Below are 14,344 nucleotides of genomic sequence, written 5' to 3'. Positions count from 1 at the left end.
TCACCTTTAAACCCCAAAATCGCCTTTTTCCACCATCGCCCCTTTAAGAACGGTCCCCAGCCCTTACCACCCCTTTAAAACCATAGAGAAGTCCTCCATGACTGCTAGAGCGGAAGACTTCCGGCGGCGCTCCGCCCCCGCTTCCGGTTTACTCAGTGTTTCAAAATGGCCGCCCCCTCCTTTTCCAAAATGGCGGCGCCCGCATTGGAGCAGATCCTGACGGATCTCCTGGAGCCTGACAGCGCCGGGATCCGCCAGGTGCCTCGAATTTCCCCAGATTCCCGCAAATTTGGGTGAATTTGTGGATTTTTGGTGGTTTTGCTGAATTTTGGGGTTTTTTTCCAGGCCACGGAGCGGCTGCGGGAGGCGCTGGAGGAGCCGGAGGGGCCCGAAGGCCTCGCGGAGCTGCTGAGGGGGGCGGGGAGGCCGCAGGTCTGAGGGGGGGGAATTTGGGATTTTTGGGATTTTTGGGAAAAACTGGGGAATTTTGAGGGCAATTTGGGTATTTTGGGGAAAAATTGGGGGGTTTTGGGGGGAATTTTGGGATTTTTGGGGAGAATTTGGGGAATTTTGTGGGGAATTTGGGGTTTTTGGAGGAAAATTTGGGAGGAATTTTGGGGTTTTGCAGGATTTTGGGGGGAAATTTGGGGATTTTGGGGGAATTTTGAGGGGAAACTTTGAAGTTTTGGGAAAAAAATTTGGGAGCATTTGGGGACTATTGGGGGGAATTTTTCGATTGCGGATGGAATTTTGGGATTTTGGCTGAGAATTTTGGGGAATTTGGAAGATTTTTGTGGAAATTTGGGGATTTTTGTCGGGATTTCAGAGGTTTTGGGCAGGAATTTGGGGCTTTTTTAGGAAAAACTTGGGATTCTTAGGAAAGTTTTGGGGAAAATTTAGGGATGTGGGAGGAATCTTGAGACTGAGGGCGGGATTTGGGGGGAATTTTGGGATTTGGGAGAAAACCTGTGAGGAATTTTTGGGTTTTGGGGTGAATTTGGGGGATCTTGAGTGGATTTTGGGAGGAAATTTGGGGGATTTTGTGACAAATTTTGGGGATCCTGAGTGGAGTTTGGGGGGAATTTGGGCCATTTTGGGGCTCCCAGGTGGATTTGGGGGTTCCCAGGTGAATCTGGTGGATTTTGGGGTGAATTTTGGGGTGAATTTGGGCCTTTTTGGGGCTCCCAGATCCGACAGTTGGCGGCTGTTCTGCTCAGGAGGCGCCTCAGGAAACTCCCCCAGGAGTTGATTGACAGGTGGGCGGAGCCTGGGCCCCATTGGGATCAACGGGCGGGGGCGTGGCTTTGGGAAAATGGGTGGAGTTTTAGACCTATTGAACTTATAGGAGGGGGCGTGGCTTAGTAGACATTGGAGTTAATAGGTTGGGCGTGGCTTAGGAAAAATGGGTGGAGTTTTAGCCCTATTGAATTCAATGGGAGGGGGCGTGGCTTTGTAGCTATTGGTGTTAATGGAGGGTGTGGCTTAGGGAAAGAGGGCGGAGCTTCAGCCCCATTAAAATCAAACGGAGGGGCGTGGCTTAGGTGCAATTGGATTTAATGTGAGGGGCGTGGCTTAGAGAAAATAGGGCGGAGCTCCAGCTCAGTTATGATCAATGGAAGGGGCGGGGCTTAGGGAAAGAGGGTGGAGCTTCAGCCCCATAAAATTAATGGTAGGGGGCGTGGCTTAGTGGCCATTAGCTTTAACAGAGGCGTGGCCTGTGCCCCATTAGAATCAATGTGGAGGCGTGGCTTCAGAAAAGGGGCGTGGCTTGGCTTCTATTAATTAGAGCTGGTGGGGCTTAATTAAAGGGGCTATTTAAGGAGTGGGCGGGGCTTAAAATGGGCGTGATTTGATTTATTAATGAGTGGGAGGAGCCTAATCAATAAAGGGAGGGGCTTAAAATAAGCAAAGTTTGGCTTGTGGGGGCGTGGCTTGACCATAAATGGTGCTAAAGAGGTGTGGTTTGACCATATATGGTAATAAGGGGCGTGGCTAACTCTGACCCCGCCCCCTTCAGGCTTCCGCATGTCGTGGTCGAGGCCTTGGAGCGAGAGACGGAGTGAGTGGAAAATTCCAGAAAAATCCCCAAAATTTCCCCAAATTTTCCCAAAATTTGGGAAATTTTTTGCGGTTTTGGGGTAGAAATGGGGAGGGGGGAGGGGCTGGGGAAAAAATTGGGGGAAAATTGAAAATGTGGGAAAAAATTTTGATTTTGGGGGGAAAATGGGGATTTTTTATTTAAAAATGGGATTTTTTGGGGGGATTTTTGGGAATATTGGGAAAAATGGAGATTTTGGCCAGGAAAATGGGAATTTTTGAGGGAAAAAATTGGGAATTTTAAATGAAAATCGAAATTTTTGTGGTAAAAAATGGGAATTTGGGGAGGAAAATTTGGAAATTTTAGGAAAAATTGAGATTTTGGCCAAAAATTTGGGTTTTATGTTATAGAAATTGAAATTTTAGTCCAAAAATTCGAATTTTAAATAAAAAAGTTAAATTTGGGGTGAAAACTGTGGGATTGTTCAATGAAAATTGGGAATTTTGGGGGAAAATATAGAATTTTGGGAAAATGGCAGGTTTTGGCTTAAAATGTGGAATTTTGGGGGTAAAATGGGAATTTTTGGGGAAAAAACTGGAAATTTTTGGGAAAAATAGAATTTTGAAATGGGAAAATGGGGATTATGGGGAGAAAATTTGGAATTTTGGGGGAAAGGAATTTTGGGTCAAATAAGGGGAATTTTGGGAAAATAAAGGAATTTCGGTGGTGAAAATTGGAATTTTTGGGTGTAAATCAGAAATTCTGGGTTAAAACCAAAAATTTGGGGGAAAAAAAGAATTTTTGGACAGAAAATGAAAAAAATAACCCCCAAAAAAGGGAATTTTTGACTAAAACAAAGGTGATTTTTGTGAAAAAAATCTGATTTTTTTTCTTAAAAATTTGAATATTTCTTATCCCAAATTTTGGGGGTTTTGGGAATTTGGGATTTTTTTTTATTGGGGAATTTTTGGGGGGAATTTTGGGGTTCATAATCGGAATTTTGGGACAAAAAGGGGGAATTTGGGGGAAAAATTTGGAATTTTTTGAATAAAAAAGGGGATTTTTTACTGAAAATTGGGAATCTCATCCCAAAGTTTGGGAATTTGGAGAATTTTGAGAATTAAAATTGGGAATTTTGGGTCAAAAAGGGGGCACATGGGGAAAATGGGCATTTTGTAGATGAAAATTGGGAATTTGGGGAAAAATGAGAAATTTGGGAAAAAAAGAATTTTTGGGCTGAAAATGAAAAATTTCTCCAAAAAAAATCTGAATTTTTCACTGAAAAAAGCCAATTTTGGTGAAAAAATGGGATTTTTTTTGCTAAAAAATGGGATTTTTTTGGCTTAAAAATTGGATTTTTTTGCTAAAAAATGGGATTTTTTGGCTTAAAAATGGGATTTTTTAACCCAAATTTTAGGATTTTGGGGGAGTTTTGGGATTTTTTGGGAATTTTGGGGTTTTTCTGCCCAGTTCTTGCAGCAGAGGGGCCCTGGGGCAGCTCGGGGCGAGGCTGCTGCTCCTGGGGGGCCCCAAATTCTGGGAACCGTTGGAAAAATGGATCCAGGAGGCGGCGAGGGACCCCCAGAAAATGGAGGTGAGAAGCCCAAAAATTGGGGAATTAAAGAAAATATTAAAATTTTTTAAAAGCCCAAAAAAATGAGGGAAAAAAAAGGGAAAAAATCCTTTAAAAATGGCAAAAATCCGAAAAAAAAACCCCAAAATGGTAAAAAAATTCAAAAATTGCCTTAAAATTCCTCTCAAAAAATTCTTTTAAAATCTTAAAAAATTTTGAAAAAAATCCTCCCAAAATTTGGAATAAAATCTGAAAAATGCCGGCAAAAAAAAAACTCAAAAAAATTCTCAAAAAAATCCCCAAAAATCCCTGAAAAAAATCCCAAAAATTCCCAAAAATATTTCCCCAAAAATTTTTAATATAATTGCCCAAAAAAAATTCCCCAAAATAAAAAAAAAATCCCAAAAATTTCCTGCAAAATTCCTCAAAAAATCACAAAAAAATCCCTGAACACCCCAAGATTAAAAAATTCCCAAAAATATCTTAAAAATCCCCCAAAAATTTTGAAAAAAAATCACGAAATTGTCTTAAAAAAGTCCTAAAAATTCGCCCAAAAATCCCCTAAAAATCTTCAAAAATTCACATTAAAATCCCCAAAATTATTCAAAAAATCTCCAAAATTCCCCCCAAAAAATCCCAAATAATCCCCCCCCAAAAAGTCCCAAAAGAATCCTAAAAAATCCTTAAAAAACCCCAAAAATTCCATCAAAATTTCCCGAAAGTTTCCTCCAAATCCTCGCAAAAAATCCCCCAAAATTTAAAAATAGAATCTGTAAAATTTGCAAAAAAATGCCCCAAAATATCCTAAAATTTTGGGGAAAAAAATTAAAAAAATCCTTTAAAAAATCCCCCCAAAAAATGTAAAAAAATCTCCCAAAATCCTAAAAAAGCCTCAAAAAAATCTAGAAAATTTTGTTTAAAAATCAATTAAAAATCTAAAAAATCCCTCAAAATGTTTCCCAAAAATCCCTAAAAAATCTCAAAAATCAAAAACTAATCTGAAATTATTTTCACAAAAAATTCCTAAAAAAATTCCTGAAAAAAATCTTAATCTTAAAATAAACCCCAAAATTCCCCCCCCAAAATTGCTAAAACATGCTCCTAAAAATCCTAAAAAATCCCCAAAAAATTCCCCCCAAAAATCCCAAAAAATCCTTAAAAAAATCCCAAAAAATCAGAGAAAAATCAGTAAAATTCTCAAAAAAATGCAAAAAAATCCCCCAAAAATTTTTTAAAAAATCCCTAAAAATACAGAAAAAAATTCATTAAAAATTCACCAAAAATTCTAAAAAATAATTCTGAAAAAAAACCCCAAAAAATTAAAAAAAAAACCAAAAATTTTTAATTTTGTTTTATATTTGTTTCTGTCCCTCAGGGAGTGCTGAGCGTTGTGGGCGTGGCCTTGGCCGTGGCTGGCCCCGCCCTCTCCCCTCGAGGCCCCGCCCTCCTGGGTGGGGAATTTTAACTTTGAGGGGAGGGGGGAAACACCCCAGAAAAATGCCCCTAAAAAATAATAAAAAAAATCCCTAAAAATACAGAAAAAAATCATTAAAAATTCACCAAAAATTCTACAAAAAATTAAAAAGAAACCCCAAAAAATTGTGAAAAAAAACCCCAAAAATTTTTAATTTTTTTTCAATTTTTTTTCTGTCCTTCAGGGAGCGCTGACCGTTGTGGGCGTGGCCTTGGCCGTGGCTGGCCCCGCCCTCTCCCCTCAAAGCTCTGCCCTCGGGGAGGGGGGGGAAACACCCCAGAAAAATCCCCCCAAAAAATAATAAAAAAACATCCCTAAAAATACAGAAAAAAATTCATTTAAAAATTACAAAAAATTCTACAAAATATTAAAAAAGAAACCCCAAAAAATTGTGAAAAAAAACCGCAAAAATTTTAAATTTTGTTGCAATTTTTTTTCTGTCCTTCAGGGAGCGCTGAGCGTTGTGGGCGTGGCCTTGGCCGTGGCTGGCCCCGCCCTCTCCCCTCAAGGCTCTGCCCTCGGGGAGGGGGGGAAACACCCAGAAAAATCCCCCCAAAAATAATAAAAAAAATCCCTAAAAATAGAGAAAAAATGCAATAAATACTCACCGGAAATTCTAAAACAATAATTCTGAAAAAAAACCCAAAAAATTTTAAAAAATCCCCAAAGTTTTTTTTTTTTTTTCAATTTTTTTTCTGTCCTTCAGGGAGCGCTGAGCGTTGTGGGCGTGGCCTTGGCCGTGGCTGGCCCCGCCCTCTCCCCTCGAGGCCCCGCCCTCCTGTCCCTGATCCGGGCGGGGCTCGGGGCCCTCAGAGACCCCGGAAGTGTCGGAGCCGCCCTGAGGGCCCTGAGGGAGCTCCTGCCCGTCCTGGGACACAAAAAAAACCGTGAGAAATGGGGAATTTCGGGCATTTTGGGGCAAAATTGGGGTTTTGGGGGAAAAATTGGGGATTTTGGGGCAAAATTCTGGATTTTTGAGAAAAAATTTGGTGGTTTTAGGGTGAAATTTGCGGGTTTGGGGGCGAAAATTGAGATTTTTCAGCCCAATATTTGTGGATGTTTGACCCCAAATTCAGGTTTTTTTACCCAAAATTCATGTTTTTTTACCCTAAATTTGGATTTTCTGAGGAAAAATTTGGGGTTTTTAACCAAATTTTTCTGGTTTTGGGGCAAAATTCTGGATTTTTGAGAGAAAATTTGGCATTTTTAGAGTAGGGTTTGGAGGCAAAGTTGAGATTTTTCAGCCTAAATTTTGGATTTTGGGCCCAAAATTCAGGTCTTTTGATGCAAAATTTGAGGATTTTGTCCCAAAATTCAGATTTTTTTACCCCAAAATTTGGATTTTTTGAGCAAAAATTGGTGATTTTTAACCAAATTTTTCTGGTTTTGGGGCAAAATTCTAAGTTTTTGACCAAAAATTTGGCATTTTTAGGGTGGGGTTTTGGGATTTGGGACCAAAAATTGAAATTTTTGAGCTTAAATTTCAGGGATTCTTGATCCAAAATTTGGATTTTCTGAGGAAAAATTTGGGATTTTTTGACCAAATTTTTCTTGTTTTGGGGCAAAATTCTGAATTTTTGGGTCAAAATTTTTAATTTTTCGGCAAAATTCAAATTTTTGGAGTGAAAATTTTGGGTTTTTTAGTTAAAATTCAGATTTTTCTGATTCAAAGGTTGAGATTTTGGGGCGAAAATTGGAATTTTGGGGTAAAAATTTGAATTTTTTGGACCAAAACTTGGCATTTTTACTCAAGTTTTGCTGGTTTTGGGGTAAAATTTAGGGATTTTGGGGGAAAATTTGGCTTTTCTGACCCAAAATTTGGATTTTTTCCCTCAGAATTTGCTTCGCTCTCTGGTGCCCGAGGTCCTGGCGGCGCTGGAGGAGCTGCTGAGCCTGGATGAGGTAAAAATGGGGAATTTTGGGCAAATTTGGGAATTTTGGGGGCTAAAATTGATAAATTTGAGGGAAATTTGGGCTAAAATGGAAAAAATTGGGGAAAATTTGGAAATTTGGGGCTAAAATGGGGGAAAATTGAGGTTAAAATGAGGATTTTTTTCTGAATTTTTGGGGAAAATTTAGGGAGAATTTGGGTGGGAAATTTGGGCTTAAATTGGATAAAAAAATGGGAAATTTGGGGCTAAAATAGGGAAAAATTTAGGCTGAAATGAGGAATTTTTTTCTGAAATTTTTGGGGAAATTTGGGCTAAAATTGGATTAAAAAATGTGGAAATTTGGGGCTAAAATGGGGGAAAATTGAGGTCAAAATGAGAAATTTTTTCTGAAATTTTTGGGGAAATTTGGGCTAAAATTGGGGAAATTGAGGCCAAAATGAGGAATTTTTTCTGAAATTTTTGGGAAATTTTGGGGGAAATTTGGGCTTAAATTGGAGAAAAAATTCAGAAATTTGGGGCTAAAATGGGGAAAATTGAGGCTAAAATGAGGAATTTTTTCTGAAATTTTTGGGGAAATTTGGGGCTAAAATTGGAGAAAAAAATGGGAAATTTGGGGCTAAAATGGGGGAAATTGAGGTTAAAATGAGGAATTTTTTCTGAAATTTTTGGGAAATTTTGGGGGGAAATTTGGGCTAAAATTGGAGAAAAAATGTGGAAATTTGGGGCTAAAATGGGGGGAAATTGAGGTCAAAATGAGGAATTTTTTTCTGAAATTTTTGGGGAAATTTGGGGTAAAATTGGAGAAAAAAATTCAGAAATTTGGGGCTAAAATGGGGGAAATTGAGGCTAAAATGAGGAATTTTTTCTGAAATTTTTGGGGAAATTTGGGCTAAAATTGGAGAAAAAATGTGGAAATTTGGGGCTAAAATGGGGGAAAATTGAGGCTAAAATGAGGAATTTTTTCTGAAATTTTTGGGAAATTTTGGGGGGAAATTTGGGCTGAAATTGGAGAAAAAATTTGGAAATTTGGGGCTAAAATGGGGGAAAATTGAGGCTAAAAATGAGGAATTTTTAATTTTTTGGGGAAATTTGGGCTAAAATGGGGGAAATTGAGGTCAAAATGAGGAATTTTTTCTGGAATTTTTAGGGAAATTTTGGGGGGAAATTTGGGCTAAAATTGGAGAAAAAAATGGGAAATTTGGGGCTAAAATGGGGAAAATTTTGGGGAAATTTAAGGGGGAATTTGGGGTAATTTGGGCAAAATTTGGGTCTAAAATGAATAAATTTTTTTTTATTTTAGGGGAAATTTTGAGAGGAATTTGGGAAAAATTTGGGGCTGAAATAGGAAAAAAATTAGGGAAAATTTTGAACTAAAAAGGAGAAATTTTGGGGGAAATCTGGGAGAAATTTTGGGAAAATTTAAGGGGAAATTTGGGGCTAAAATGAGAAAATTTGGGGTAATTTTGGGGAGAATTTGGGAAATTTTGGGGCTGAAATGGGAAAATTTAGAGGCAAATTTAGGGGAAATTTGGGCTAAAATTGGAGGAAAAATTTGGGGCTGAAATTGTAGAAAAATTGGGGGAATTTGGGGAAATCTGGGGCTGAAATTTGGGAGAATTTTGGAGGGATTTGGGACAGTTTTGGGACTAAAATGGGGAAATTTTGAGGAATTTTTGGAAACTTTAAGGGGAAAATTGGAGGGAAATTTTGGGGGGATTTGGGACAAATTTGGGGTTAAAATTGGGAAATTTTGGGATGAAATTTTGGAACTAAAATGGGAAATTTTGGGGAAATTTAGGACTGAAATGGGAAAAAAATGGGGGGAAATGTTTTTGGAACTTTGAGAAAATTTAATGGAATATTTGGGGTTAATATAAGAAAATTTGGGGAAATTTTGACCTGAATTTGGGACAAATTTAGGGAGGAAAATTTGGGTTTAAATGGGAAAAATTTGAGGTGGAATTGGGAATTTTGGGGCAAATCAGGAGTTGAAATTTGGGGAAATTTTTGAAGGGGAAATCTGGGGAATTTGGGAGAAGTGTGAGGGAAATTTGAGACTGAAATTGTCAAATTCAGGGGAAATTTGGGGCTAAAATGATGAATTTTGGGGGAAATTTTGGGCTGAATTTTGGGAATTTTGTTCCAGGACCGTGGGGCCAATGCTTTGGAAGTCCTGGATGAATTCCTGGAAACCAATCCTGAATCCCTGATCCCACACCTGAGGCCCATGTTGGAGCTCTGCCTCCAGGTAAGCCCAAAAATGTCCCTTTTTTAGCTCAAAATTTGGGAGTTCTTATCCTAAAATTGAGATTTTTAACCCTAAAAGATTTCGGACACCAGGTCTACCCCCATTAAAGTCAATGGGGATTTAAGGACATCAGGTCTACCCCCATTAAAGTCAATGGGAAAATTTGGACATCAGGTCTACCCCATTAAAGTCAATGGGGATTTAAGGACATCAGGTCTACCCCATTGAAGTCAATGGTAATTCAGGGACACCAGGTCTACCCCATTCATTCCAATAGGGAATTTTGGACACCAGGTCTACCCCCATTAAACCCAATGGGAAATTTCAGACACCAGGTCTACCCCATTCATTCCAATAGGGAATTTTGGAACCAGGTCTACCCCATTGAATCCAATGGGGAAATTTGGACACCAGGTCTACCCCATTAAAGTCAATGGGGAAGTTTGGACATCAGGTCTACCCCATTAAAGTCAATGCAGAAGTTTGGACACCAGGTCTACCCCATTGAGTCCAATGGGGAAATTTGGACACCAGGTCTACCCCCCATTGAAGTCAATGGGGATTTCGGGACACCAGGTCTACCCCCATTAAAGTCAATGGGGATTTAACGACACCAGGTCTACCCCATTGAAACCAAGGGGAATTTCAGACACCAGGTCTACCCCCCATTGAAGTCAATGGGGAATTTGGGACACCAGGTCTACCCCATTGATGTCAATGGGCATTTAAGGACACCAGGTCTACCCCATTGAAGGCAATGGGGACTCAGGGACCCCAGGTCTACCCTATTAAAGTCAATGGGAATTCAAGGACACCAGGTCTACCCCCTTTTACTCCAATGGGGATTTATGGACACCAGGTCTACCCCCATTAAAGTCAATGGGGAATTTGGGACACCAGGTCTACCCCATTAAAGTCAACGGGGAATTTCGGACACCAGGTCTACCCCCATTAAAGTCAATGGGGATTTAAGGACACCAGGTCTACCCCCATTAAAGTCAATGGGAAAATTTGGACACCCGGTCTACCTCATTGAAGTCAATGGGGAAATTTGGACACCAGGTCTACCCCCATTAAAGTCAATGGGAATTCAGGGACACCAGGTCTACCCCCTTTTACTCCAATGGGGATTTATGGACACCAGGTCTACCCCCATTAAAGTCAATGGGAAAATTTGGACACCCGGTCTACCCCATTGAAGTCAATGGGGAAATTTGGACACCAGGTCTACCCCCATTAAAGTCAATGGGAATTCAGGGACACCAGGTCTACCCCCTTTTACTCCAATGGGGATTTATGGACACCAGGTCTACCCCCATTAATGTCAATGGGGATTCAAGGACACCACGTCTACCCCCATTAAAGTCAATGGGGATTTAAGGACACCAGGTCTACCCCATTAAAGTCAATGGGGAATTTTGGACACCAGGTCTACCCCCATTAAAGTCAATGGGGAAGTTTGGACACCAGGTCTACCCCCATTAAACCCAATGGGAAATTTCAGACACCAGGTCTACCCCCATTGAAGTCAATGGAGAATTTTGAACACCAGGTCTACCCCATTGAAGTCAATGGAAATTCAAGGACACCAGGTCTACCCCATTCATTCCAATAGGGAATTTTGGACACCAAGTCTACCCCATTAAAGTCAATGGAAATTCAAGGACACCAGGTCTACCCCTATTAAATCCAATAGGGATTTATGGACACCAGGTCTACCCCCTTCATTCCAATGGGGAATTTTGAATGCCAGGTCTATTGCATTAAAGTAAATGGGAATTTATAGACACCAGGTCTACCCCATTAAAGTAAATGGGGATTTAGGGACACCAGGTCTACCCCATTGAAACCAATGGGAATTTCAGACAGGTCTTCCCCCCGTTGAAGTCAATGGGGATTTAGGGACACCAGGTCTACCCCATTGAAACCAATGGGAATTTCAGACACCAGGTCTACCCCCCGTTGAAGTCAATAGGGAATTTGGGACACCAGGTCTACCCCATTAAAGTCAATGGGGATTTAACGGGACCAGGTCTACCCCATTGAATCCAATGGGGAAGTTCGGACACCAGGTCTACCCCCATTAAAGTCAATGGAGAATTTCAGACACCAGGTCTACCCCATTAAAGTCAATGGAAATTCAAGGACACGAGGTCTACCCCATTCATTCCAATAGGGAATTTTGGACACCAGGTCTACCCCATAAAAGTCAGTGGAAATTCAAGGACACCAGGTCTACCCCTATTAAATCCAATAGGGATTTATGGACACCAGGTCTACCCCCTTCATTCCAATGGGGAATTTTGGATGCCAGGTCTATTGCATTAAAGTAAATGGGAATTTATAGACACCAGGTCTATTGCATTAAAGTAAATGGGAATTTATAGACACCAGGTCTACCCCATTGAAACCAAGGGGAATTTTGGACACCAGGTCTACCCCCATTAAAGTCAATGGGGATTTAAGGACACCAGGTCTACCCCATTAAAGTCAATGGGGATTTAAGGACACCAGGTCTACCCCATTAAAGTCAATGGGGAAGTTTGGACACCAGGTCTACCCCATTGAGTCCAATGGGGAAATTTGGACAGCAGGTCTACCCCCCATTGAAGTCAATGGGGATTTCGGGACACCAGGTCTACCCCATTAAAGTCAATGGAGAATTTTGGACACCAGGTCTACCCCTATTGAAGTCAATGGGGAATTTTGGACACCAGGTCTACCCCATTAAAGTCAATGGGAATTAAAGGACACCAGCTTTACCCCATTGAAGTCAATGGGGATTTAATGACACCAGGTCTACCCCATTAAAGTCAATGGGGAATTTTGGACATCAGGTCTACCCCATTAAAGTCAATAGGGATTTAACGACACCAGGTCTACCCCATTGAATCCAATGGGGAAGTTTGGACACCAGGTCTACCCCATTAAAGTCAATGGAAAATTTTGGACACCAGGTCTACCCCATTAAAGTCAATGGAAAATTTTGGACACCAGGTCTACCCCATTAAAGTCAATGGGGATTTAAGGACACCAGGTCTACCCCCATTAAAGTCAATGGGGATTTAAGGACACCAGGTCTACCCCATTAAAGTCAATGAACAATTTTGGACACCAGGTCTACCCCATTAAAGTCAATGGGGAATTTTGGACACCAGGTCTACCCCCATTAAAGTCAATGGGGAGTGACAGACATCAGGTCTACCCCATTAAAGTCAATGGGGATTTTCGGACATCAGGTCTACCCCATTAAACCCAATGGGGATTTTTGGGGCCATTCCCCAAATTTTCAGGAAATTCCTGGAATTTTTGGGGAATTCCCAATTTCTGGGGGCAATTCCCCAGATTTTGGGAATCCCTGCCCCTCCCCTGGAGGATTTTTGGGAATGTTCAGGTGGGATTTGCCCCCCTCAGGTGGCCAAGGACGAATGCAGGGGTGACACCGTGAGGGTTCGGGCCTTGGCCACGCTGACGTTCCTGGCCCAGAAGAGACCCAGGGTGAGACTGGTTTGTACTGGTTTATACTGGGAGGGGTCTGGGAGCGAACTGGGATGGACTGGGAGGGGATTTGAGTTGATTTTGGGGCTCGAAAAGGCTCAAAAATGGGAAAAATGGAGGAAAATTATTGATTTTGATACTGGTTTCATACTAGGAAGGGACTGGTTTATACTGGTTTATACTGGGAGGGGACTGGGAGTGAACTAGGAGGGAACTGGGACAAACTGGGATGGACTGGGAGGGGATTTGGGGGATTTTGGGGCACTAAAAGGGTCAAAAATAAGAGAAAAATTGGCATTAAAGGGGATTTTTGATACTGGTTTATATTGGGAGGGGACTGGGACAAACTGGGAGGGACTGGGAGCAAACTGGGATAAACTGGGAGGGACTGGGAGGGACTGGGAGCAAACTGGGAGGGGATTTGGGGGCATGAAAAGGCTCAAAAATGGGAAAACTGGAGAAAAATTGGTGCTTTTGATACTGGTTTGTACTGGTTTATACTGGGAGGGGACTGGGACAAACTGGGAGGGGATTTTGGGGGATTTTGAGGGGATTTGGGGGCTCTAAAAGGGGGAAAAATGGGGGAAAATGGAGAAAAATTGGTGGTTTTGAGACTGGTTTGTACTGGTTTATACTGGTTTATACTGGTCCATACTGGTTTATACTGGATGGGGTGCTGCAATAGGGCTGGGGTCACTGGTTTGTACTGGTTTGTACTGGTTTATACTGGTTTGCACTGGTTTGTACTGGTTTGTTCTGGTTGCAGGCCCTGCTCAGGGCGCTCCTGGTGCCTCTTTGTGCCTCAGTTTTTTCCTGATTTTTCCTCATTTTTCCTCATTTTTCCTGCTTTATACTGGTCCATACTGGTCCATACTGGTTTATACTGGGATGGGGTCACTGGTTTGTACTGGTTTGTACTGGTTTGTTCTGGTTTATACTGGTTTGTTCTGGTTACAGGCCCTGCTCAGGGGGCTCCTGGTTCCCCTTTGTGCCTCAGTTTTTCCTGGTTTTTCCTGCTTTATACTGGTTTATACTGGTCCATACTGGTCCATACTGGTCCATACTGGTTTATACTGGGATGGGGTGCTGCAATAGTGCTGGGGTCACTGGTTTATACTGGTTTGGACTGGTTTGTACTGGTTTGTACTGGTTTGTACTGGTTTATACTGGTTTGTACTGGTTTGTTCTGGTTACAGGCCCTGCTCAGGGCGCTCCTGGTGCCTCTTTGTGCCTCAGTTTTTCCTGATTTTTCCTCATTTCTCCTGCTTTATACTGGTCCATACTGGTCCATACTGGTTTATACTGGGATGGGATCACTGGTTTGTACTGGTTTGTACTGGTTTGGACTGGTTTGTACTGGTTTGGACTGGTTTGGACTGGTTTGTTCTGGTTGCAGGCCCTCCTCAGGGCGCTCCTGGTTCCCCTTTGTGCCTCAGTTTTTTCCTCATTTTTCCTCATTTTTCCTGCTTTATACTGGTCCATACTGGTCCATACTGGTTTATACTGGTTTATACTGGGATGGGGTCACTGGCTTGTACTGGTTTTTACTGGTTTGTACTGGTTTGTACTGGTTTATACTGGTTTGTACTGGTGTGTTCTGGTTACAGGCCCTCCTCAGGGC

At 41.3% G+C, this 14,344-nt stretch overlaps 1 protein-coding gene across 1 annotated transcript; it reads left to right on the top strand.

Moving 5' to 3' along the window:
- Positions 1 to 96: 96 nt before the first annotated feature.
- IPO4 (importin 4) lies at positions 97 to 13,540 on the top strand. Its single transcript, XM_077193217.1, has 10 exons — positions 97 to 258; positions 346 to 432; positions 1,189 to 1,256; positions 2,018 to 2,059; positions 3,509 to 3,632; positions 5,792 to 5,971; positions 6,922 to 6,987; positions 9,124 to 9,225; positions 12,640 to 12,723; positions 13,490 to 13,540. The coding sequence occupies exons 1-10, from the start codon at positions 166 to 168 to the stop codon at positions 13,538 to 13,540; spliced, it is 897 nt and encodes a 298-aa protein (XP_077049332.1). The 5' UTR covers positions 97 to 165.
- The last annotated feature ends 804 nt before the right edge of the window (positions 13,541 to 14,344 follow it).

Source organism: Agelaius phoeniceus, chromosome 37 (genome assembly GCF_051311805.1).
Source record: "Agelaius phoeniceus isolate bAgePho1 chromosome 37, bAgePho1.hap1, whole genome shotgun sequence".
NCBI classification, from domain to species: Eukaryota; Metazoa; Chordata; class Aves; order Passeriformes; family Icteridae; genus Agelaius; species Agelaius phoeniceus.
The sequence above is the reverse complement of the archived record's forward strand: the minus strand, read 5'-3'. Positions and strand labels throughout refer to the sequence as shown.